Below are 25,085 nucleotides of genomic sequence, written 5' to 3'. Positions count from 1 at the left end.
TTCCAACCGAATATTTTTTGTAATCTATTAATATAAAATATACAACAATAACGGCTTCCTACCATTGCTTCTGTAAAGCTACCAGGAATCACAATTATGGATACAAAAAGGGGATTACACAACCAACAAATCTTTCCAATTTTTTTACCAAGGACATATCCCCACTGAATTTACAGAACCTGGAAACTCCAACATACGCTTTTCTTTTTCCTTTAAAGAAAAAAAAATAATCTAGTATTCTGGCATTCTCAGGCTAATAAACAACGGTAATCTGACAAAAGTGTTTACCTAGGTATTCCGAGATTGAATACCAGCTTCAGCCTCTGATAAGCTCTCATGATACTCATCTATTAAGTAGTCACAAAGTTCCAGAAGCTGATCTGCAAGGGGGGGAATAGCAGGATGGCGTCCATCGTTGTACTTATGGGCATTAAAGGCAATTTGCCATACATCGTGTCTAAAATCCTCTCGGTCCTTGTACTCCATCCGCCTCACCTTACCCCTGATTGTGGACAAATCCATGGGGCGCTCTATGATATCCAGGTAATCAGGAGCTTCTTTCTTGGCCACTGGTTTAAGGAAGAGATATGACAACTCAGTATTTTCTCGGAGGGTCTCTACAATGCGCTCTAATATGTTCGACAGACCAACCTGTAAGATAATTGATTAGGAAATTCAAACAAAACAAGTCCCAGTCCTTAATTGATATAACACTTAAAGGAGAAATGCAACAAACCCAACTCAACAATTAGACATAACAATCAATAAAGCCCTTCAAACTTATTCCCCTTTTCAACATAAAAGGAACTACCCAGGAGCCTTTAATTTGATTTTTTAACTACCTGTATGCTTGTCCTTTTGAACCACAACCACCCCATACAAAACCTAATAGTAAGTTTTCAATCTTAGTCCAATTTACTTTATTAAGTAGATATAGAAATATTATCAATGGTTGAAAAATAACGAGGTATAATGTGCTCAATATGAAAGCACATATGATGAAATCAAGGATAGAGATAAGATAGTGCATACCTCTCCCCCTCTGCGTCGCTTTGTTGGAGGTCCATAATCTGCACTGTGCTTTCCCAACTCTGCGCCAGGTTTCCTCTTTGCACCTCGATCTCTTTCTGGCATCCTTCTATCATTTCTTTTAGCCCTGTAGTCCTGTAAATAATCATCTCCTATTTCAGGTTTTTTCTTCTTTTTCTTCTTCTTTGCCTTTTGGAGGAGTTCTTCCTCTCTCTCTTTTCTGATGGATTCTTCATATCTCCTAAGTTCAGCAAACCTTTCCCGCTCTTCCACAAACCTCCTTTCTTCCTCATAGATCCTCCTTGCCCTTTCTTCTTTGATCCTCTCAGCATTTCTTCTCTTCTCTTCCTCTTCCCACCAATTCCTCTCATCTCTCACTTTCCTTTTTGCTGAATCATTAGTCAATAAAGGGATCTGCTTTTCACGCTTCTCGAAATTTGACAATTCAACTATTTTCTTAGTTTTTCTATACTCCTGTGGGGACCCATCCTGACTAACCCTGTCCAGATCAATAATCTCTTTTGGCCGTTTGATTATGATTTTCTTTTGAGGCGGCTCTCTATCTTTATCAGCAGGTGGACGTATGACAATAGAGGGTTTATGATATTCAACTAGTTCTCTATCTGTAGTTGTTACGGGCCTAATAAGAATGGAGGGCTTATGAGATTCAACTTGTTCTCTATCTGTATTTGCTGGGGGTCTTATAATAATAGAGGGCTTATGAGATTCAGCTTGGCTTTTATCTACTGTATCTACTGGAGGCCGTATTACAATAGAGGGTTTATGAGACTCTACCTGTGTTTCTTCAGGTCTTGGCTTGTTAGAAATTACTATTCTATTAACCTTACCAACAGACTTATTCGCAGTTTCAACGACATCAGAAGTACTTGGTTGGTCGGAACTTTGTGTAGATGCAACAGGAAATTTATCAGGAAGCTTATCAGCTGAGCTGCATTTAAATTTTACTGGAACCACTTTCGTCTTCAAACTGGATTTTTCATCTTCAGGAGCTTCGATCAAAGCAATTTTTGTTGCACTTTTAGATATGAGCTTCTTTTTCTTCAGGCTTTTCGGCTGGGACTGACTTGAAGGGTCCAGAGAGTTAGATTTTCCCAAGGATTTATCCATGTCTGCAGTTTCAAGCTGCGTTTCTGGATCTGCTCTATATCTGGGGCAGTTTTTGTTGGTCCTCATGTGTCCATGCTGGTCAATCATGAGGAAAAAAAAAAAATCACTGTTAAAATATATTCTTAAATAACACACAGAAGCTACGTTAACTTTGAATATTCTGCACCTGACCACAAGCTCCACAAACAAAAGTCTCCCTTGATGATTTTTTCTCCTTGAACATCTGGTTTAAAACAAAATCACATGTTATGATAATCTTCACAGGAAGCATGTATGTGTGTGCGTGCGTGCGTGTCTATATATATATCAACCCAATGCACAAGCTATGTGGTGAAAGCAACACTACAGATCCATGGGACACTGCCTCTGAAATTATTAGTAGCCAAAGAAAACAAGGTGAATATTAAAGTAAAAAGTAGCTTATACATTTATACAAAATATCCAGGACATGATAACCAAAAAATTCATAGATAATATTACGATGCACAAAATTCAACTGAACTTAGTGTTAGTAGCAAATGTAAAGATATGACCTTCAAATCAATTAATCAGAGGATGCATTCATGATATTTCCTTTAGATAGGGAGCATATTATATATTAAAATTTAAGAAACAAAAATAGTAGGGTCCGCTCATTCTTCTCCATCATATCAAGGCATGATTGGACAGTACCAATATGATTGAGGAAAAAGAAAAGAAAAAACTCCTAAAAATCTCTTAACGATGGAGTTCTTACACTATCTACTACAATCTGCCATGTGAAGTTATAATGTATGCGTGTTTGTTTGCAAGTCTTATCTAAACAGTATTGGAATTCTAATATTGACATGTTCCTTTTACAGTCAATTTTTCAAATATCCACAGATCCTAGAATCAAGGGGAAAATGTTCTATGGTGATAGTATGATTTGAAGAATCCCAATACCACCCCATTACTTCTTATTCACTGGCCCAGAAAAAAATATTTCATCTGACACTCTTCGATAACCAGTAGATCATGGGATGTGATCCTAGATTTCAAGTCATATGATTAACCATCGATTCTGAATACTATCATATATAGTGGCTGTCCATAAAGGATTTACACTGGATGTACTAAAGCATGATAACGACAATATGGAAGTCCAGAAATATATCTATAAGCTCTATGGTTGTGAACAACAGGGAGGAACTGACTAGAATAATGATGTGACGCAAAAATTAAAACTTGCTTCTGTACTCTTCTGTTATTGCTAACAAGGATCCTCCCAACAATCACACTTCCGAACTAATTATCCAGACATCTTTGAGCTTGCATGTATATTTCTTGTATCACCAGCCAGATCCTCTCAACAGTCACTTTTTCAAACACTTATTCAGTGCAACTATTGGGGATTTCACAATTCTAAATACAAAGGATAATCTACTAAATGCAGTAAGAGAAAATGATATATATTAAACTTGCCTTGCCATTATCTACCACTATCTTGACTTTTTTGCCCACTGGTGAGATACTATTCTTTTTCATTGCTTGCACCTTTCCAGACAGGTTTCTTTTAGCAATTAGACTCTCCTCCTGTCACCACATATAAGAGAGTCAATAGCATCCTCAAGTTAAAGGAGAAACTAACAACTCAAAACCACTTACCTCCTTTGGATCTTTAATCTGCTCATTTGCAGTGTGGGATCCATTTGGTTGGACTGTAATTGCAATATGCTTAGCTGGTTTATTTGGCTTCTTAAGCCGTTCAACGATCTCAAGACCAGAAATTGATTTGGCAAGAGATAATCCTCCTTCCACTTGAGCTTTTGTTTTCTTTTTCTTTTTCTTCAGCTCAGCCTCATCATCTGCAAAACATGGTATGGTTGACCACATCATTAGGTGTTAATATATCTTTCTGGAATACAGCAAACAAAACAGAGATATACAGTAATCACATAAATTGTCTAATAAAGCAACAGTTTCAGTTCCATTCAAGGAGCTTTGCTTAGCATAGTTAAACAGACAGTCCAAATTTTTTGTGACACTAGACAAACATGCTTGGAAAGAATCCATAAATTGTGGGCCATCATCTGTTTTAACTGTGGGCCATCAAAAACTAAAAAAATCCATTTCATAAGAGGACTGCATTTGTCATATGTTATTGGTTAGCAGATGTATAAATACAGCTAATGCTCAAAAACTGCAATCTTATTTCACTTTATGGATGGAGAGTATGTATCAAATAAAATCAGGTATAAACTAGTAATCTTTTTACGTTTTAAAAGCAATACAGATTATTTATCATGAATTAATAGACAAGGAAGAATTATCTGTAAGCATAATGTGTTGATATTTTCTGACTACTAAGCTTTCTCCAACAGTACCAACATATAAAAAAGGTTTTGGACTTACACAACAGAAAGATTACTGACATCAACCTATTTAAGGTCTATCCATATACATAATTCAAAAAATAATATTAAAAACAAAAGGGCATCCCCAATCTGTAATGAGTCTCCAGTATAACCCACAAACGCTGACAGTTAATACTGCAGAGAAAATTAAAATAAGCAGTTAGAAAACAAATAGTCCATACCATCCATGAGTAGCCTGCATAATTCAGCCGCTTCAGCTGCTTCATCTTCAATTTCCTCTTCTGCCTGTACTTGGATAGGACGCCTTCTCATTTTAAGACCCTTAACACCTTCCACTTTGTCATGCTTTGTATCATAATTGCTCTCTTCTTCTTCAAATTCCTCAGCATCAAGCAAATTTTCTAGATCCCCAGCAAATGAATCCAGATCACTATGCTCAGAGTCACTTCCAATTTCATCGTCATCAGCAGCTGAAAGAGACTGAACTTGTCTATCCCAAATCTCCTGACACTTTCCTCGGGTCTGTTGTTGCAGCTGAAGAAATGACATTCGCTGGCCACGTGCATACTTGCTAATAGTTGTTGGATCAACCTGGACACCTGATGCTGCTTGCTCACTTGAAAGCTTGCGAATCATAGCAATACGATGCCATCTTGTCTGCTTTGCAATCATTTCCTCAGGCACATTGAACTTGAGAAGAACCTGGTGATCAAAAGGATAATGTTATTACATTGTTCTAAATATATAGAGTGATAAATTTTAGGTTATTTATTACAAAACACGAGATTAAGTTTCCTACAGTAGGAAAGAAATGAAAACGTTTTTTTTTTGGAGTTGGGGGGGGAGGGGGGGGGGGGGGGAGTGGACAGAACTTTGTGACCTCCCATTCAAATAAAAGTAGAAAATTTTACTTTTTTTTCATTCAAACTCACATCATAAGCTGTGGAAAAAAATAAAAAAGAGATAAAAATAAAAACCTAAATGACTGCAATAAGTTGAATTCAGACTTCAGATAAACATGCAACCCCTAAAGGATCAAGAGATCTTTGTTTGAAGCTTCAGAAGTTCCCAATTACATTAGTTTTAGTTTGAGCTCTGACATATGAAAAATACCTGTCACTTTCCTACACGATTACGGGATTTATTAGAGACAGAACTACCATTATTGTTCCCGTACCTATCAACTTAGGCTTTGGGATTAATAGTTCCTCAAAAGAAACAAAGTAAAGAGGTTACGTTGACATGATTTTACCAATCCTATGCACTCCCAACTTCTGACACTCCATCTGATTGATGCAGCTCCAAAAATGCTTAAGGATAAGAGTACATATGCCTGCTGGCCACCCCCACCCACCCCCCCCACAAAAAAAAACACCCACCCACCCAAGCCCGAAAACAATCTTCAATATAACTTAAGACAGGTCATTGATTAAGTCCTCAGATATCCTATAGATTATCTACAAAACCTAATCAACTCCATTAACTCCAACCAAGTGAAGTCTAAGGTATGCAGCCTCTTGTTTCTAGAGGCCAGGCCAAGAGACAAGCAGATGACCCCAAATATCATATAATTTTTGCTGGTATACACCCTATGCCTCCAAACATCATATAATTTTCCTGCTATAAGCTTGGCCAAGTATTTGGACAAGAAAAGTTCAAGAAACTAATCGACTGTCAAGTTAAATGCTGATAATTTTTTCTAAGTTAAAAGATGTGCTTCATGTTAAGCATCTTAATCTCACAAAAAGATAGATTAATGGAACTATTAAAATCCCAATTTCTTACCTCTCTTGCAGCCTCCATGCTCAGCCTACGAAGATCAGCATCTGTTCCAGTAACAGTAGAACCTCCTCGATTAGCAGCTGCTTTTTTCTTCACCATTGCACTTGACACTGAAGCTTTGGGAGCAGCACGGACATAACTAAATCCTAGGCCCCGACCGGATGGATCACCAACACCAGTTATTTCCAAACGCTCAATGTTTTCCCTGTCCTGAAGTTAAACAGATGCAGAACATAGAATAAACAATACAAAAATATAATGCAGAAGAGAAAAGGAAAAACAGGAAGTAGTGTATGTTGAGCGTAACGCCCCAAAAACCTTCCATACTATGGATGAACACCCCCCCCGCCCCCACCCCAAAAAAAAAAAGTGAAACAGAATGGGATACCACAACGAGAATTGCATAATTAAAGATTGGCAAATAGGTCCAGCACAAAGTAGAAATATTCCACCACTAGAACCACGGTTTACAATGAAGGAGAAAGGGAAGCACTATAATACGTTTTAGCCCAGGGTTCAGAACATTGCATACGCACACACGCAAAAAAGGTGCAAACTTTCATCTGTCAGATTGATTGATTCACCTGGTTTGTGCAGGCAACAAAGTTGCTACTCAGGTTCCATGGAGTTATCTGAAGCTCCCTCTCAATATGAGATGCAGCAGCTAGAGCAATTGCTTCATCAGGGAGTTGACTCATGGCTGAGGAAATGCTAGCAGGAAGAGTTAATTGTGTAATTCCCAAATGTTTGAGCCGGTAGAGACCAGCTTGCATACTTTCATAGGAGCAGACCTAAGCCATAATGATAAAAAAGGGAGCAGAAGGAAAGTAGTAAGCAAAGCATATAAATGGCAGGATAAACCAGAAACAAGAATGTGGAAATCATTAACTGTAGCAGCACAAAGCAATTAGAATATAACACCTACATTCTGGTCTAACAAACGAGCACTGATGATAATAATTAGACACCATGTAACATACTAAGGTAGTTGTTATAAGTTAGCACTGAATTTTAAAAATGAACAAAAGTCCCATTTATGAATCCAAGGGCAAGGAAACAAATCATGCTAACCCAATAACTCATTTTGAAGAAAATAAAATTCTTAGAAACAGGTAAAACTTACTAAGCTCGTTGGATACCTGATGTGGTTGTAATAAAAAAATAATAATAATTAAAAAAAAAAACAGGTTTTGGTTATGGAAAGCAAAAGGCATCTGAAATATGTATTAACTTACATGCTCTGGATACGCTAATTTTCTCAAATCACCCTCAGACGGAATGTGGAAGGTACGCTTCATAGACCAAACCTGCTTTCCGTTTCCATCCCGCTGTAGGTTGCATTTGCATGTTAAAAAAACAGGTGAGTATAATAAAATAACAACTATTAAAACAGGACAGAAAGGTAGAATAAAGCTTCAAGCATGTATTCAAGCAGCAGTAAATTACCAAGGTGATACGAGATGAACATATCCAAAAGAACAGCTTACCCGCAAAAAAGCACATTCCTTCAACTTCTTCCGTATAATTGCTTCTGAAAGGTTAGGAAACTGCACAGACAACTCATCTACACCAATGCAGGGCAGCAAACCACGTTTTGCAGCAGCAGAAAATTCACGATATACATTTACCAGCATCCTATTTATGCTATACGTCTGAAGGTTTTTTGATCCAGGAGACATTACCTCCATGAGGGGCTCCTGCAAATATAATCAACAAAATATAATTTATTAATCTCCTTCAAGATTATAAAAGCTCTGTTGATGTACTGAATTTGGAAGATTTGCATATCATATTGGCAGTAATGCTCAATCGGGTAGGATTTTAAGTTGAGTTAAAGTAGAATAGTTTTCCTTTTAGCTGCTATAGGTAGGCCTTGTTATATATTCGATAAAAGAGCTAATGATTATTTGAGAATAAAAAGCCAAATCCCCCCCCCCCCTTCCCTCACAGTTTCCTCTCTATCCTTTCCTAATTTTTGTTCTCCTCTCCCTAATTTCTGAATGTTTTCTCCATTTCTCTCTCTTAGTAGTTCTCCTCTTCTATTTCTTTATTTTTCACTTGATTTCTTCCTCCAACCAATTATAGCCTACCATTACTGAATCAGAAGCATAAATCTCCACCGACACACCATCTCCAAAGATTCAGAAATCTTTCTAGTTTAAACACAAAATGAGGAAAATATTATTAGTTTTAGGAACACTTGATTAGAGCTAAATAGTTTCAAGTGTCAACAAACAGGTCTATACTGAAATTACAACAATATTCAATACCTGCCATAAATTCCACATTCCCCCCCAAGCCAGTTTCAAAAGAAGGAAATCTTTCATGCTATAAATGTCCAAATTTCATCAAATTTCATGCTATCCCACTACTTAACCAAACATTAAGAAAACATTACTAGGAGCCATTATAACTGGATGACTTGACAGTATAGTTACACAAATTGATGCTTTCCCAATGAAAGAAATGAATTAGAGGAACAGAAGGAAGGAAATAAATGGATCAAAAGTAAATCTTAAGGACTCTAATTGGCAAGTTTACCCAAATTAGTTAATATCCAAAATGTCCAAAATGATGCAGCTGCAGAAACATAAACCAATCTCAGTTCTGTCTAATCCCACTTTAATATTTACTGCCTACTTTTATGCTATATCCATTTGTTTACAGTATTCAAAATATCTTCAACTTTGTAGTTAATTTTTTACTTGATGTGCTCAAGTTAACTCAGAAATAGATGCATGTTCCCCTTATTTAAATGTCTCATCCTGCAAACTAAATTACTAGCACTCTAGCAGTGAGAAAAAAATCATAGCTATCATAATAAAATTTCGTGGGGCATGGCAATACAGGGATGGACCAGAACAATAACAAACCTGTTGCCCAACAACAGCAACCTTGTCAATCCGTCTAATGGAAATCTTTCCCTTTGCAGATCGGACCAACAAAAAATCAGTTGTTGCCACCTTATGGGTAAAGACAGGAGCCCTATACATGTTTGTTTCAAGAGAGGACTGACTGCAACCAGCTTTTATGTCTCCGAGGAAAGGGGACTTATCGCCAGGCTCTAGTGTCAAGACATTCCCTAGGCAGTTGTTTCCACTGCACAGCAGAGCGCCGGCTTGATCGCCTGGGTAAGACTTTTGATAATAAGTGCATAGGTTTGCACCCATTCCAGCATTGCTCAACAGCAGAGGTCTCTCCTCACAATACCTGCCAAAATAAAGAGTAATGGTAATCTCAAACTTTCTTTATTTATATACAAATGAAATTTATTACCATTCAGAACCCAAGGCAAAAGCAAAGCTTGTTGGTTTGTTGGTGGGATTACATCATCAATCCTAGCAATTCTTCAAGTACTTACTTCCCAACTTACTTCTTTTTTAAAATTTATTTATACATTATGATGAAAAATATAAATACTAGCAGGTATTCATAGTGAACCAGCAGTACACTAAAAGCACATAAAATAAAATAATAATCTATTTAATTTGCATTTTAATTGATGTAGCACAGCGTTAAGCATTTGACATAAATAAATAATAATAGTAAAAAGAAAAGAAAAGTAAGCTTAAGGAACTGTGCTGTTAAGTCTTCAGATACCTACAACTAACAAGTAATAAGAATATAAGACATTGTAAGCTTAACAACCTCAAAAGAAACAGAAGATTCTAGACAAAAGATAGTAAAAGCAAAATGGGTCATTAATTATTCCAAAACTCAGTTAATGACATTTCTTGTTCAAAAACTCAGTTAAAGACATTTATATTTTCTAATTAACAAGTCATCCAAATTTAGAAATATCAGCTGTTAAGTAGTGCCGATTATTATCATACATGCTTAATGAACTATGTTTATTTATAAAGACATCTCTGATGGTAACGGACTCACTTCATGTGCCTCTCATAGCAAATATTACAGCATCAACCTATCCACCAAGGCTTGACTGCAATGCTCTCCTCATTAATGAACTTTGCTCCTAAGTTATACTGACTACTAAACAAAAATCATTCAGGGCCATGTATCGTTTTATTCTTGTTGATATGATTAGAATAGATTTCAATTTCAGAACATATTTAACTCCACATAAATTCTGTTAGTATGACCATCCAATAATATCAATCCATCTGTGCAGTGATCTGCTATACATGACACAATAAAAGTCCAAGTGAATATAATGGAAGACAATAAAATGGGATATAAACAGAGAAAAGAGAAAAGTACTTACTCCATTAGAAATACATGACCATCTTTCACAGAAAGATCTGATTTCTTCTTAAATGCACCGGGAGGGCGTAAAGATTTATTCTCCCCAGGAAGCTTTTGCGCCCTTGGCAACAAATGTATTTTTGTGCGTATAAGATGAATCAAGGAATTTGGGCGGACATTTTGGTCAGCAAGAGATTTATGGTCTTCAAGCTCCTTCCCCAAGTAAAATAGTTTAACAGATTCTGCAGGCTTGAAATCTACAAGAACAAAAGTACAAATTAAGATGTTATCCTTCTTCACAAATTCTTAAGTCTTAAACCTTAAAATCATCAATGACACCAAACATTTATTTGATAAGAACTACACATATAGAGTGATAAATGTGTATCAAAGAAAAATGACAACCTAGCTTCTTCGAAGCCTTTGCTTTGATGGAGTAGACTGTTTCCTCAGCGTCCACATGCAGTTTACTTCCTTTGCCCCCTAAGCTCTTTACTATAACTTTCATGGGTCCTTGTGTTGGCAGCTTTCCTTGTTCTTTGACAGCCATCTCACTGTCATGTGGATACCATAGAGCTTTGGGCCGGTGAAAATTAGCAATATCTTTACTGAAAGCAGCAGGTAAAAAACAATTGCATAAGATGGAATGCGGTAACGAAGCAATTCAGTTGCATGAAAAGCTTGGGAACTTGGGAAATCATACAGAACAGATATAAAAGAAAAAAAAAATTATATATTACTAACAGTAGGACCCTGTCTACAGGTTTAGGAAACGTGGTTAATTTTGCATCAACCATTAGCCATTAACTCTTGAATTTTGTATTCTCAATAAATTGAAGAAATCCTTATAGTATACAGACTGAAGTCGAGCAGAAGCCCAATTCTTAGTTTAAGGTGATATATTTGCACTGGGATCTTGCTTCCCTATTAGGGACATTTGCGGGGAGAGAAAGCAAATGACAGGAAACAAAATTTGAAGCTTCTTTTCATTCTTTCAGAGTGGTTTAACAATACTCTCTAATGAATTAAAATAAAAAAATAAAAAAATATATATTGGTAAAATTATTGCTTGAGTTATATAAATATGAAATGAGAACAATTCAACATAGTTTAGATATTAAGGGTGCGTTTGGCAACGTTTTTAGTTTCCTGTTTTTCATTTTGTGAAAAGAAAAATGGATAAAACTTGTTTGGTGGGCTCGTTTTTTTAGGAAAATGCTACAGTGACAAGAAATGAATCATTTCTGTTCTTGAAGTTTGTGAAGGAAACTAGAAAAGCCATATTGGCATTCTCAAATTTTTGTTCTCTGCCAAGGGTCTCACAAATTTGACTTTGTATAATCATTGCAATAAATTTCATGGGTCCTAAAATAAAGATGTCTTATTTCCATTATTATAATATATAAAAATATAAGCCAATGTAAATATAATTATAAATTGATTCATATTATCTTAAATATTATTATGTTATAAATATAACACAATAAAAAATACATTACTATTTTAAAAAAATACAAAATTAACTATTTTTGGGAATATTTGTAATAAATTAAAAAGTAATACACCAAAAATATAATTTTCTAACTAAATAAATTTTTTAATGACATTACAATATATTTTTATATTTATTCTATTACATTACGATACTATATAGACACTTTCATATTTATCTACTTAAGTAATAAAAGGCCATTCACTGTTCCAACTTTTTCAGACGGACAACCAAACATATTTTCATTTTCATATACTCTTTTTAAAATAAGTTACCATTTCTCTAAACAAATATAAAAAACATCAATTGGAAAACAATACCAAATGCACCCTTAGACATTCTTAAGAAACGTGACATCTATAGGATAAAATGGTGTACCATGGTGCAAACAGAATTACCAGCAGAATCTGAAAAACATACAATTAGCAGTGCAGACAACATGGAATGGATCCTTACTTGCTTAACTTCAGTTTCATTGTCTGAAGCTTAAGTGCAGGTGCAGAATGATGAACTCTGATACCATGAGCAGTGCGTTTGTTAGAATTTGATTGCAGCTGCTGGGATATTTTCCCATTCATATAGAACTTGTCATTAGCAATATTGAATTTCCAGTCAGACGGATATTTTTGACCCGGCGGCTCGGTAATATCCCCACCGCTTGGCTTTGCAGATCGAGTTATGATCATAGCCCCTGCATGAAGCAGGGGATGTTCATCATCCTTGTTATCCAGAATTTCAAAAAGCATCTGCTCATCTTGAAGATCAAGAATCAGCTTAGGCTTTCCTACAGCATCCACTGGCTCCCATATAATATTGTCTAACCAAGATCCTTCCATCATATCTCTGTTTTGCAATGAATGTTTGCTAAAGCGTTTTACAGCATCACTTTGGCAGAGCTTGATTGAAACATTCTCTTTTATACCATTTGCATGACTATGATTATCCAGATCCAGCTGAGATTCTAACCTCAAAAGCTGAGGATGGTATCTGCTTTCTGTGAATACATGACTTGTATTATCTGAAGAACTTTTAGAACCAAAGGTCTCCGACAAAACAGGAGAATTTTGCATGTTAACAATACAATCCTTCTCATTTGGGCTCGTAGATCTCTCATGAAAATTATTTTGTCCAGTATCAAGTTCAATTCCCCTCATTAAAGCAGATTCTACGTCAGCTCCAGCAATTTCATGACTCTCTATAGAATTGTCGCTTGGTGCAGGAGAATTGTCCCAGACGATGTTTTCTTCCCAATCATGCTGATCAAGAGGGAAAAAGTTTGGAATCGGCATTGACTTCCATCCTACAGAAGGATTTACATTTGACTCCTCTTTCATTGGCTCTGAACAAATACAAGAGTCCTTTCTTTGCTCATCATGTTCAGATATAGTGGCAGCATCTTGCTCAACACCAAATTTTACTAATTCCGAGTCATCATCATTAAGTGAGAAGATACCATGCTGAAAAATATTGGCCTCTTTAAATAATGGAAAACCTTGACCAGAGCCCTTTAGATACACCTCTTCATCCTCTTCAACAAGACTTGAAACATCCATAGTGTTGTACTTATCTGGAGTAATGGGTAGAAGGGAGGATCCAGATAATTAAAACAAGAACAAAGTAAAAACCACGAACGTAAGTTTACAAAGAATAGCTCCCAGAATTCAAGAAAATTGGAAGCACTTAAAACAAAAACCACCTACCTTTAGGAGTGGAATACCTTTGATCTCTTTTCTTCCCCTTCTTCAAGGGCTCATGAATACCAAAAATTTCGGAGAACCTTAAGATCACCTTTCCGTCTTCCACACATAAAACTGGAAGTGGAGTCGAAACTTGTCCATCTAATGGCCCTTTCAGAATATCAGCAAGCTCCTGTTGGTTTTTATGTTAATAGACTAATAACATTGGTTTTTCATGGTACTAAACTAACATGTCAGCAAGATTGAGTTTTGCATTCATGAAATGAGAGACATAATTATATCGATAAACTTAAATGGAATAAAAGAATGACAGATGCTGCATGTTCAAGAAATAGTTAGCTTGACACAAACGGATCCACACAGGACAACAAAATATCTTTACCCACTTTGGCATCAACTATTAAAAGTGCAGAATCACACCACCTCTTGCTTAAAAATGAATGATGAAATCAGTCAACCTTTTTCAGTTTTTTTCAAAAAGACTAATCTTTTTTTTTTTGGCTAAGAGACTAATTATTTCATATGACACACAAGATAATGAAACATGCAAATAAGAGTACAAATGAAGTACACTATTCAATATTTATAATTGACATCAATATAAACGGTGAGGTGAGGTTTCTGTCCATCACTTATCCAATATTTGTGTAGATGGAACTCTGCTGGTGGGAAGTATAAGGATCAAATGAACTTTCAGCCAAGTTCTTTTTTTTGGGGGTTTGGGGGGGGAGGGGGGGGGGGAAGGGTCAGGTTTTGATTGCTTATAATTTCAAATAAATTGATAAGATATAGGCCCCATTTGGGACTGCTGCACTGTGGCAGCCCAGCAGCTTGGCTGCCACCGCACAACAGTACAGAACAGGGCCATAATATCTAGCACCCTTTGCAACATGCAGCAACTGATATGAGTAATTCATTCCCAGGAAAAATAACACTCTCATTATTTGGCTTTGTATCCAAATGCAATCCAGTGAGATGGAGTGATATAATGGAAATCATGTAGTGGGCCCAATCATGAAGTTTGTAAAATTCATTATTGGAATTGCATTATTCACAAAAAACAAATAGACCTTCATTTAATTTCATTAAATGTCCATCTCTATACATATGACAACAGGAATATGATAAGAGCAAGTTTTGACAACACGATTTCCCAACTCGTAGATCAGCAGGAGACAAAAGATATGAGTAGGCAAAGAACTCGTATATTTATTTGATTAACAACCCACAAGTTTCGATGCCTTGATAATAAGAGTATAAAAAATACCCACAAACTACAGGTTGTACCAGCTGCCCATATGGTCGGTAACTAGTTTCATGCACAATGACCAAGAAGCAAATATACACACATACAACGAAAGTAGTTTCCGTAAAGCAGCTCAGGACTTAATTACTGCCACAATTACACAGTGTTAACAATAACCATTTGTTGGTTCTAACCAAATAGTGCATATTTCCTCAGACTTTTCATTGCAAATATGTCACGTAATTAATTTGCCCCTAGGATATCCTACAAGCTCAATACCACATCATGCCATATCATAAATGCAGGATATTCATCTAAGACGTGAATCAAACAATTCCGAAAAGCAAAAGCATATAATCTTGAATCCACTGATTCAGAGTAATTGCACTTCATTTGCAGCAATTCCACCACTTTCTTTCATATTCTTTAGAGTGAAAAGGGAAACTAAGGGTTACTCATCAAAACACTTTTTAGACATTCTAATACAAGAAGACATATACACCATAAAAAAATTTTTAAAATTAAAAGAAAAAAAAATCTTAAGGGCAATGGAATGACAATATCTAGAAATCATAAGAAAATTACTAGCCACCAACTGACCTCATCATAATCTTTTACCCCAGCTGTCATTTCTTCTTCAGCACCCAAAGAGCCAACTTGTGGATCACCCTCAGGGGATTTTTCCCCATCTGGAACTGCTGTAGCACACTCCACCTGCTCACCTGGAAATAAGACTAAAAACAGTCAAACACCAAATAAAACTATGAAAAGAAAGTTAACTGTCAAAAGTTATCAAATGGTCAAGAATCAATTACTATACATTCAGGAAAGCAGGAAACTCAGTCTCCACAAAATGGAAAGCATAAAACCATTCTGGTCTCCACAGATAAAATTCTCCTATCAGTAGGTAAGATTGATTCATTAGATAACCTATAAATATTCAAGTAAGTTCACCATAACTTGCAAGAGACAAAAAGGCCGGGGTCAGTAAACATGGTAAAGGCTAAGTTGCATTCAAACTACGTGCTCACCATCCAACAACATAACAAATCAAAGCAAGTTTATTCTTACATGCGAAGAAGTTACAAAACAATAAAAAACCCATACTCATACAAACAGTCCATTAAAACTGAGCATAGATATGAAAATTTCTGTTTAGACAATCTGATGCGGAAAACACTTCAACCAAACAGATATTAGAGCTGGGCGGAGATGAATCGTATTTTTATGGATACATGATGACAAGCCAAACCAAATGTCCACATGAAATAAACAATTACAATGATCATAATAATACAAGTACACACGCGCGCGCGCGCATTGAGATATATGTATATATGTATTGAAAATACATATAAGGTTAGTAGTTTTAAATCTAAGATTAGTTAAAGTAAACCTGATAAGATTGTTGTTGTATCTTCAGTTTCTTTATCCACCTCTTCATGTTCCTTTTCCAGCTCCTCATCCTCATCATAATTTTCATCATCAAATGGAGAAGCTGTAGGTTTCAAAGCAGCAAGAGAAACTTCAGCAGCAAAGTATTCCTTCTTTGGTAACAAGTAGTCCTCCTCGCTAGCAATTTGAATTTCTGGTCCCTCATACTGCTCATCAATATCTTCATAATCAACCGCATCTTCAGCCTTCTTGTCATAATCTAGTAGTACAAAACCAAAAAAATTTAATCACAAAACTTGCCCAGAAAGAACAACTATTTAAAACTGTGAATTGGACTGAAGTTCCCTCCATAATTCAGTAAATCTAAAAGACGAACAATCCCATCTATCCACCTAACAATAAATCAAACATTTGAAGCTGTAATGTAGTACAAAAATCATTAACTAGATTGTGGTGAAAAAAATAATCATCTATCTGCTAGAGGGTAAAGAAATTATAACCACCGTGGTAAAAAGCACCAAAGAAAAATTTATAGTCAGAAACTGCATAAAGAACGAATCAATAAAGAGGGTAAAGCTTCTTAATTAATCAATGACATAAAACACAGACCATAAAGCTCAAAAAATACGATCTTGTTCAATGAAAACCTCAAAAACTATTGTCAGATCATATTAGTTCAACATCTCATTATATCACCTTTGAGACATTTTATCAGTGGTCCTACATACAAAGGTAATTTTCTTTTTATAGGAAACAGAGAAACTTTATAGAATATTAGAAGGTAATGAGTATTACAAAAGTGAACCAGAGGTCCATAAACTAAAATCTTCCCCACAGTGTAGAACACCAAAAGCCATACAAAATTTTCAAAAAGGAATCCTTGAAACCCAAGACACAAGAATAAGAATCCAAACTAACAAAATTAACCCAAAACTGGATCCCAATCAAGCTGAATGAAAAAGGAGTAATCTTGAAAATCATTGAAAGTTGACACCCAAATAGTAGAAAAGAATCAAATCCTGTCCAATAACCATTAATATCTTCATCTTTTTCCCCTAAAAAAATATGGCCATTTCTTTCTGACAAGTCACCAAGAAGAGAACTACATACAAAGATAATATCACAACTGATTACGATACGTCATACTAATTGCAGAATTAAGGGTATAAAAGGCCTAGCTTTATTTGACTGGAGGGTCATTCCACTGACTGAAACCACTTCACACATATCCAAATCCCAAAATAATAGCAAAAGAAGGCCCCCTACTCCATTACTATTAATGCTAAATGCTTCCACAATGTCTTTAAACAAGGGAAATAATTATAAAAAAAAACAAGTTGATGAAACAAAGAGACTAACAGAACACCAAAAACTGCATGAGAGAGATTTTCCCGACAAACAAACATCACCTTGTTCAACAGCATCTACCGGCGGTTGTGGTGAATTTACTGACAACTGGAAGGTGAAACCCCTCATTAGTATCATACCATTTAAGAGACACTAAAAATTCTGCTGACCAAACAGTAAGAACAAAAAAGTTGAAAACATGATTGAGAATTCCATACGTCTATATCCGTGAGAGACGGACCCAACTTGTCGGCAACTGCAGCAAGGTGCTCCTTTGCGTCCTGAAAATTAATTGCATCACTACCATTAATGTGATCAACAGTTCTAGAGATGAACTCTGAGGGGAAAAAATGAAAGAAAATTCCAAATCTAGAAAAACAGAAATTGTAAACCCCTTTTGGCCATACGAAAGCAAAACTAAATGTAGTTCTGTAGAGACCAAATGTATACAAAAACATGATATAATGACACGTCACTATTTTCTTCAGCATATGTACCACAGATCAATACATAATAGCAGAACTGACACCAATAAGCATCAAAATTGTCAGGTCTAGCCTTCTTATTTCCAATAAGTGGATGCATCAAAAGAGTAGAATTCAACCATGATCCCCAAAGTAAATGCCACAAAAAAATCAAAAGATTTGTAACATGGATAAACCTTATAACATGCACAATTCACAAGGAAAAGCTAAAAACATCCAAGTGAAGACTGTCATGCGTAGACTTGTCTGCATGCGGCTAGGTGTTATCATTATTAGTTAATTTATATGTGAATTTATACATGAAACATGTTCAGATTATCACCTCATCAAGGTAATCAACATCGAGATCACCAGCATAGTCAACATTCCCAAACATAAACCCCAAAAGCCTGTTACCTCCACTAACATCCTCATATTCTTCCTCATCATCTGGAAAATCAATCAACCAAACAAGATTTGAGAATAATAATTTTCATGCTGTGTACAAACACATTTTAAGGCGCCAAAAGAAAAAAAAAATGCAGTACATATAGACAACAAGCAAATGCTCAACCAAAAGGTTCTGAGTAAAACTATTTCCAAAAGAAGCAGTCCGTCACATGTTACATAACAATTCAAGCATTCATTAGACTGCAGACCAACCGTTATGTTGTCTTTTGTACTAGAGACTATTTGTAACGAATCAACAATAAATTGGTTAAGTGAAACCAAAAACAAGTGAGTTACTTTTTGTTGAAGCATCCTAAACATGTCCGCCGACAGACTCTGAGCACTTCTTGCCATAAATTTTCTTTTTTTTTAAAAAAAAAAGGAACAAAGACTCTGAGCACTCACTCCTAGCACAGACGGAAATGAATTCATAAAATGAAAGTTCTAAAACGCAGTACTAAAGAGATAATTTCACTTAGGAGCCATTTAGACATTTCAAATGACAACATTTTGCATATTAAAGGAGTAATCAATACAACATTTAGATGGTTCATACATTTTGCATTACAAATTTAATTTATACTCTCAAACCTAGTCTTTCAGCATCTATTTTCATCAAGCAACTATAAATTCATGTGTATATTAATAATTGTTAGAAGACTATTCAAGTACAGCACAACGTAATACACTTTTTTTTTATAACTGAAATGATAGTAAATATAAATTAAATCAACAACTTATTAGACTATGAAGCAACCAACTGACCTTCATCTCTGCCATCCTTAGAAGCACTACCCGAATCGTAGCCACCCATCTTTTTAGTTACAGCTCTGAAGTAACAATCAAAGTTGAATCAGAAACAGGTAACAAATACTCAGAAGACCCATAACAGAAATTCCAAGTTCGACACTTTTTTCTCCTTTTCAGTAATTTTAAGGGAAAGTACCAATAAATTATAAGAGCTATAAATTATAAACCCTAAAAATGCGAAGCTCATACTGACAACAAATTCATTGTAAAGAATTAAAAAATTGCTAGCACGAAAAATAAAAAAAATTACTTCAGTAATTGCAACAAGAGGTTACTATAACTTCATCTAAATAACTGAATTTCAAAAGGAAACAAAGCTAAGACAAGCTTAATTCACAAGAAAAGGGTAATTGCCGCAAAAAAGATAAATAAATATATATATATATATATAAAAGAAAGAGGTAAAAGCAAACCTCTACAGTTACAGAGATTTCATCATTGCAATCGAGAATATGGATACGCTCATGCGGAAGAACTAGAACAAGATTCGATTTGAATCGGCAAGGAGAACAGAGAAAGAGAGCCAGAGCGAGAGCGAGACGACGAAAGCAGAGATGGAGGACTAACATATTTATATTTATATTTATATAAATATTATGTGAATAAATTAATAAAATTTTCTTATCCGAAACGGATATGGAGAGGTCGGGTTTAGAGGAAGGCGGTCGCAAATACGGGTTTACATCGGGTTAATTGTAACCCGAAACCAAAACAAACCAAAGCAAATCTTTTTGGCCGTACCCGATTGAGTTACAAATAGCCGTTACACAAATTTGAAATTATAATAAAACCGGCCCATTCATGCACCATTAGGAATCACTATATGTAATTTGGAATTATCTTGTCCTGCTGACGACATAGGCGTTTGATTGTTTAGATAAGATGAGGGACAGGTGTGTGTGTGACTTTGTCGTTGTAAAGAAGAAGGGAAGGAGAATTAATTGAATATGAAAATTGTGTTCAACAATAAAAGGGTCACCGCATTTTTTTTTTGGGAAATTTACAAAATAAGCCAAAAAAAGAAGGCATTTTTCAACTTTAACCCCTCAAATTTTTTTCTTTCAACATTAGCCAAATCACCACATTTTGGACGAAATTACCCTCCTCATTCTCACGTTTCCCTCAAGCAAATTCCTTCCCCTCTCACCAAAATCTCATCACCGGAAGTTCTATAGATTGTCGGCGGCAGCGTACATCGGCAGCGGAGAAAGTTGTTGGCACTTGAAAGAAGCTAAATCACGTTGAAAATCTTCGGAGATCTCCAAAATCAAAGAAAAAAATTGAAAACCCTAGGTGAGTTGTTATTGCCATTTTTCTTGTTGTTGTTGTTGCTGTTGTTGTTTGGGATGTTGTTGTTGTTTGGGTTGTTGTTGTTGTTTGGGATGTTGTTGTTGTTGGTGGTGTTTTAATGGCGGTGGTGGGTGAGATGCATGTCGCACGCAAGATGGGCGCGACACGCGCACCTCGCGCGCGCGAGGTGTGCATGCCGCGCGCATCTCGCGTGCGACATGCGCATCTCGCGCGCGGCGTTCGCACCTCGCGCGCAAGACATACGCCTGTCGCACGCAAGATGGGCGCGACACGCGCACCTCGCGCGCGCGAGAGGGGAATGTCGCACGCGAGATGCGCGCGGCACGCCCATCTCGCACGCGCGAGGTGCGCACGCCGCGCGCATCTCATGTGCGACAGGCGCTGCGTCGCACGCGAGATGCGCACGTTGCGCCCATCTCGCGCGCGAGGGCGCAGCCTCGCGCGAGCGAGTTGCGCTAGGCTCGCGCGAGGGAAGCCAAGCGCGCGCGAGTTGCGTGCAGGCAAGCAGCTCGCGCGCTTGGCTTCCCTCGCGCGAGCCTGTCGCACCAAGAGGCAGCACCTCTTGGTGCGACGGGCACCACCTGTCGCACCAAGAGGTGCTGCCTCTTGGTGCGACAGGCTCGCGCGAGGGAAGCCAAGCGCGCGAGCTGCTTGCCTGCACGCAACTCGCGCGCGCTTGGCTGCCCTCGCGCGAGCCTTGCGCAACGCGCTCGCGCGCGGCCGCGCCCTCACGCGCGAGATGGGCGCAACGTGCGCATCTCGCGTGCGACAGGCGCTGCGTCGCACGCGAGATGCGCGCGGCGTGCGCACCTCGCGCGCGAGCGAGTTGCACTAGGCTCGCGCGATGTAAGCCAAGCGCGCGCGAGTTGCGTGCAGGCAAGCAGCTCGCGCGCTTGGCTTCCCTCGCGCGAGTCTGTCGCACCAAGAGGCAGCACCTCTTGGTGCGACAGGTGGTGCCCGTCGCACCAAGAGGCAGTGCGCAGTGCTGCCTTAATTTTTTTTTCTTTTGTTCATAATTTTTTAATGTGTGATACTTTTAACTTGTACCAGATAAATGGGCAAATCAAAATTAGCATTGCATAACCCACCCGGACCGATTAAAGAACCGGGAATGATGAAGATACCTTATGTTGATCACTTCCCTGGGCGTATCACGAGTATGTGCAAATTAGATGTCGTTGTTAATGCCATCCGGGAAAAATTAACAAGGCAACAGTTGAAGCTATTCAAAGACGATATATTTGGGCATTTCCTACAGTGCCGGAGCTATCCGTTCAGTGGCGTGATTGTGCACAATATATTGCTTCGGCAAGTGTCACATGGCGATGGAAATGACAAAGATGAGTTATGGTTTCAAGTTGGCGACCATTTGATACGGCTATCGATTGGAGAGTGGTGCCTAGTAACGGGACTTTGCTATGGCGAAAAAGTATTCCTGACGAAGCATAAAACAAATCATAGGTTACTTAATAAGTACTTTGGAGGCAGGATTCGCGATATAAATCTTGGCCAGTTCGAGGAAATATTTATGAACTTACGCATCAAGACTATGAATGACACCGATGCGCTAAAAATTGCCATGTTTTACTTTGCTGATAGAGTGCTACACGGAAGAAAGGATCATTGTCAAATCAATTTCAATTTACTTAATGAGGTAGATGACATAAATCATTTTCGAAGTATTCCGTGGGGTCGTTTGTCATGGGAAACAATTTATAAAAGCATTGATAATGTATTGAACGGCAAAGCCAAAAAATTTAAGAAGGCAAGCGCAGAAAATCCATTGCATAGAATTGAGAAATACAACTTTTACGGCTTTACGTCGGCAGTGCATGTGAGTGAAGAAGTTTTTTTTATAACTTAGTTTTGTTATAATAAATATTTAATGACACGTTTTTTTACTTCATATCTTTCCTTGTTGAAGGCATGGATTTTTGAAGCGATCGAAGGACTACCATTAGAGTGGGTAGAGAAAATTAAGAGGAAGGGTGCTCGGATCGTGCGATGGAAGCCTGTGGCTTCTTCAAATATTAACTTCGGCGAAGTGTATTCATACCTAAACGAGCGTCTTGTAAGTCATTTATATGTATGTCTGTATATAAGTATTACATAATATATGGTTATACTAATTGGAAATTTGGTAATCTTTACGACAGGATGACACCATTTTCCAAACCCTGAAACCGGATGCAAAGGAGAGAGCCACAAATTATTGGAAGAGTGTCGAGGATTACGTGCCATATTTGCCAAGTTGGGTCCGTAATGTGGGTATCATCTATAGTATCATTGAAAACCGGGTGCAAAGTCATTTATATGTTTGTTTTTTAGGTATTTATTGTTTTCTGTTTTACTTGGTGCAGCACCAGCCTTCAATCAATGCGCCATCCAGTACAAGGCCAAACGAGGTGGATCCTGACCCCACGAGCCCAATAGGACTGGAGCAGAGTCCTGTTGAGGATGCCGGTGCTGCCGACGACCATTATGAATCCGCACATGATTCAGATGACAGAAATGAGCCAGAGGTAACTTCTGTCGTCCTGAACATTTACAATGCACATATACCTATCCGACATTTTGTCATTACTTTCTTATTTGCGTAAATTGTAGGCAAGGACTAAGTTCCGCAATGATTATTTCGTTGGACGACTGGATAAAATAGAGTCTTCCATTCACGAGTTGAGGTCGGAACTTCAAACTGGACACAGTTCCATTAACGAACTGAGGTCAGAACTTATGGCGGAACGCAGAGAAGCACAACAATATAGAGCAGCGGTCATGGAGTTTATGGCTTCGTTTGGCGCGGGTGCTTCAAAGGGCGCGTACAGTGATTCTTCGTTTGGCCCCGCACCCTCGGTGAGCAAGTTTCGTATGTTTTCGTTATGTTATTATGATTTCAAACCCGAACTTATGTTAATATGTTCATCTCCTCGAAACAACAGGCCCCAGATTGCTATGGTCCGAACGTTGATGCTGGCTATGGTACGCATACTGATGCTGGTAATGACGACGAGCACACCCCTATGTCCTTGTACAGTCTACATGGGGACATATGTGATGACAGTGTTCAGATATTCACAGAGGCACCTCCCGGCGTTAGTAAGTTTGGGCGTCCGTACCGACCGTCGTATATATTTGGCAGTCCTTACTTCATTCCTCCTTTCAAGAGAGTTAGGAATGTCAGGGCTCTACCCGCACTCAACATTACGGACTATGAAATTGATGAAAGATCGAGTGTGGATATGAATCCGCTTAGGGGACTAGAAGACTCAAGACTATGTGAGGAGTTTGATCAGTGGTTTGCCGGCAACATTTCCGTGGATCGGCCTGTCCAACAGTCTCGAAATTTCTTTGAAATACTCATGGGCAATGCTTCGATGGGGTGGCTTGGTGACGAGGTAAGCGTGTTTAATGGTCAGTACATTACAATACACAATAATATTTCTGCTCGCATGGATATTGATATAAATTAACTTGGTATAATCCCTTCACAGCATATTCACACGTATTACCGCTTGATCAGCGAGAAGCAACGGCGGTTTCCAAATGCACTACCACAACGCGTCACGCATACAGATACATACTTTTGGGCATGTTTTTAAATTTTATAATCATTAATTATAATTTCGATGTTTTAAATATCTCGAAATGTTATTAATTTTCTACTCATCGTGTAATAGGTGTTCCTAAAGCAATTATGGAACAATGGTAGTTGTGATGTCAATTCATTACAATATGGCAACAACTTGAGCAGCTATATGGATGGGCGGGAAGATCTCATGTCCAAACCGTTTACGGATGTCGATATGGTAAGAATTGTCACTCAATCTTATGGTAATTGTGTATAAAATATACTAATTTACCAATTTATTTATGTAGATATTCATCCCTGTGAATTTGGGCGGCGATCATTGGGTACTAGCTCGAGCGGACCTTCGCGCGAGGAGGATGCGGATTTACGACTCGTTGGTTACCTTTCGCGAGGACAAAACATATTTGCGTAAATTCAAACCTCTTCAGGTCGTCTTCCCTCAATGGCTTCAAGATGTTGGATTCTACAACCTTCGATCTGAGCTGCAGAGTGCCAACCCTTGGAAAGTAAGAATCGTTAAGGATGTGCCCCAACAATCACCTGGAAGTGGTGATTGCGGTGTATTTATGTTGATGTTTACAATGTATTTGATGTTCGGGCTAAAACTTGATTTTGATAGTAGCCACGGGCATTACTTCAGGAAGAAAATTGCTGTAGATATATTCACGGGCGATATTGCCTTGTAAGTCGTTGTATTGTATTAAGACTTGATGTATGGATGTAGATTGTTTTTCTAATAGATATAAACTTTTGATATATTCATATATTTAGCTATAAGTAATTATTGATCAACTTTAGTACTC

General features: G+C 37.5%; 3 protein-coding genes and 1 long non-coding RNA gene across 5 annotated transcripts; 3 read left to right on the top strand and 1 right to left on the bottom strand.

Moving 5' to 3' along the window:
- On the bottom strand, positions 1-19,961 carry LOC102622749 (transcription initiation factor TFIID subunit 1). 2 transcript variants are annotated; one of them, XM_052431895.1, is made up of 22 exons: positions 19,796-19,961; positions 19,338-19,402; positions 18,466-18,572; positions 17,877-17,939; positions 17,721-17,766; positions 16,313-16,570; positions 15,517-15,638; positions 13,674-13,842; positions 12,430-13,540; positions 10,887-11,089; positions 10,501-10,738; positions 9,149-9,485; positions 7,763-7,972; positions 7,511-7,603; positions 6,860-7,066; positions 6,279-6,485; positions 4,715-5,195; positions 3,784-3,983; positions 3,601-3,711; positions 2,324-2,380; positions 1,033-2,232; positions 1-651 (listed from the first exon to the last, which is right to left on the bottom strand). In XM_052431895.1, the coding sequence occupies exons 2-22, from the start codon at positions 19,384-19,386 to the stop codon at positions 289-291; spliced, it is 5,832 nt and encodes a 1,943-aa protein (XP_052287855.1). In that variant the 5' UTR covers positions 19,387-19,402; positions 19,796-19,961; the 3' UTR covers positions 1-288. The 2 variants fall into 2 exon arrangements, with proteins under 2 accessions (XP_052287855.1, XP_052287856.1); XM_052431896.1 differs by lacking the exons at positions 16,313-16,570; positions 17,721-17,766; positions 17,877-17,939; ... (1 more) ...; positions 19,338-19,402; positions 19,796-19,961 and adding an exon at positions 15,737-15,767.
- A 1,786-nt stretch (positions 19,962-21,747) lies between these two features.
- Positions 21,748-22,557, top strand: LOC127899354 (uncharacterized). Its single transcript, XM_052432710.1, has one exon. It carries the CDS (start codon positions 21,748-21,750, stop codon positions 22,555-22,557), a length of 810 nt encoding a protein of 269 aa, XP_052288670.1.
- Positions 22,558-22,790: 233 nt separating this feature from the next.
- On the top strand, positions 22,791-23,529 carry LOC127899200 (uncharacterized). The gene is made up of 3 exons (XR_008051161.1): positions 22,791-22,957; positions 23,054-23,215; positions 23,301-23,529. It is a non-coding gene; the product is annotated as an uncharacterized LOC127899200 (long non-coding RNA).
- A 79-nt stretch (positions 23,530-23,608) lies between these two features.
- On the top strand, positions 23,609-25,010 carry LOC127899353 (uncharacterized). Its single transcript, XM_052432709.1, has 4 exons — positions 23,609-24,088; positions 24,185-24,280; positions 24,371-24,499; positions 24,570-25,010. The coding sequence occupies exons 1-4, from the start codon at positions 23,609-23,611 to the stop codon at positions 24,966-24,968; spliced, it is 1,104 nt and encodes a 367-aa protein (XP_052288669.1). The 3' UTR covers positions 24,969-25,010.
- Positions 25,011-25,085: the final 75 nt, after the last annotated feature.

The sequence above is a fragment of the Citrus sinensis genome, chromosome 8 (genome assembly GCF_022201045.2).
Source record: "Citrus sinensis cultivar Valencia sweet orange chromosome 8, DVS_A1.0, whole genome shotgun sequence".
Classification (NCBI taxonomy): Eukaryota; Viridiplantae; Streptophyta; class Magnoliopsida; order Sapindales; family Rutaceae; genus Citrus; species Citrus sinensis.
Note: the sequence above shows the minus strand (reverse complement) of the source record. Positions and strands in the feature narration are given on the sequence as shown.

Bases quoted from the DNA above. Each gene is read 5' to 3' on its own strand.
- LOC127899354 (XM_052432710.1), top strand. From the start codon at position 21,748: ATGGGCAAATCAAAATTAGCATTGCATAACCCACCCGGACCGATTAAA.
- LOC127899353 (XM_052432709.1), top strand. From the start codon at position 23,609: ATGTTCATCTCCTCGAAACAACAGGCCCCAGATTGCTATGGTCCGAAC. The intron at 24,281-24,370 runs GCATGTTTTTAA...ATCGTGTAATAG, and splicing joins ATACAGATACATACTTTTGG to GTGTTCCTAAAGCAATTATG. The intron at 24,500-24,569 runs GTAAGAATTGTC...TTATTTATGTAG, and splicing joins CGTTTACGGATGTCGATATG to ATATTCATCCCTGTGAATTT.
- LOC102622749 (XM_052431895.1), bottom strand. From the start codon at position 19,386: ATGGGTGGCTACGATTCGGGTAGTGCTTCTAAGGATGGCAGAGATGAA. The intron at 10,739-10,886 runs GTTGTCATTTTT...TTGTTCTTGTAG, and splicing joins AAAGGCTTCGAAGAAGCTAG to ATTTCAAGCCTGCAGAATCT. The intron at 652-1,032 runs GTATGCACTATC...ATTATCTTACAG, and splicing joins AGCGACGCAGAGGGGGAGAG to GTTGGTCTGTCGAACATATT.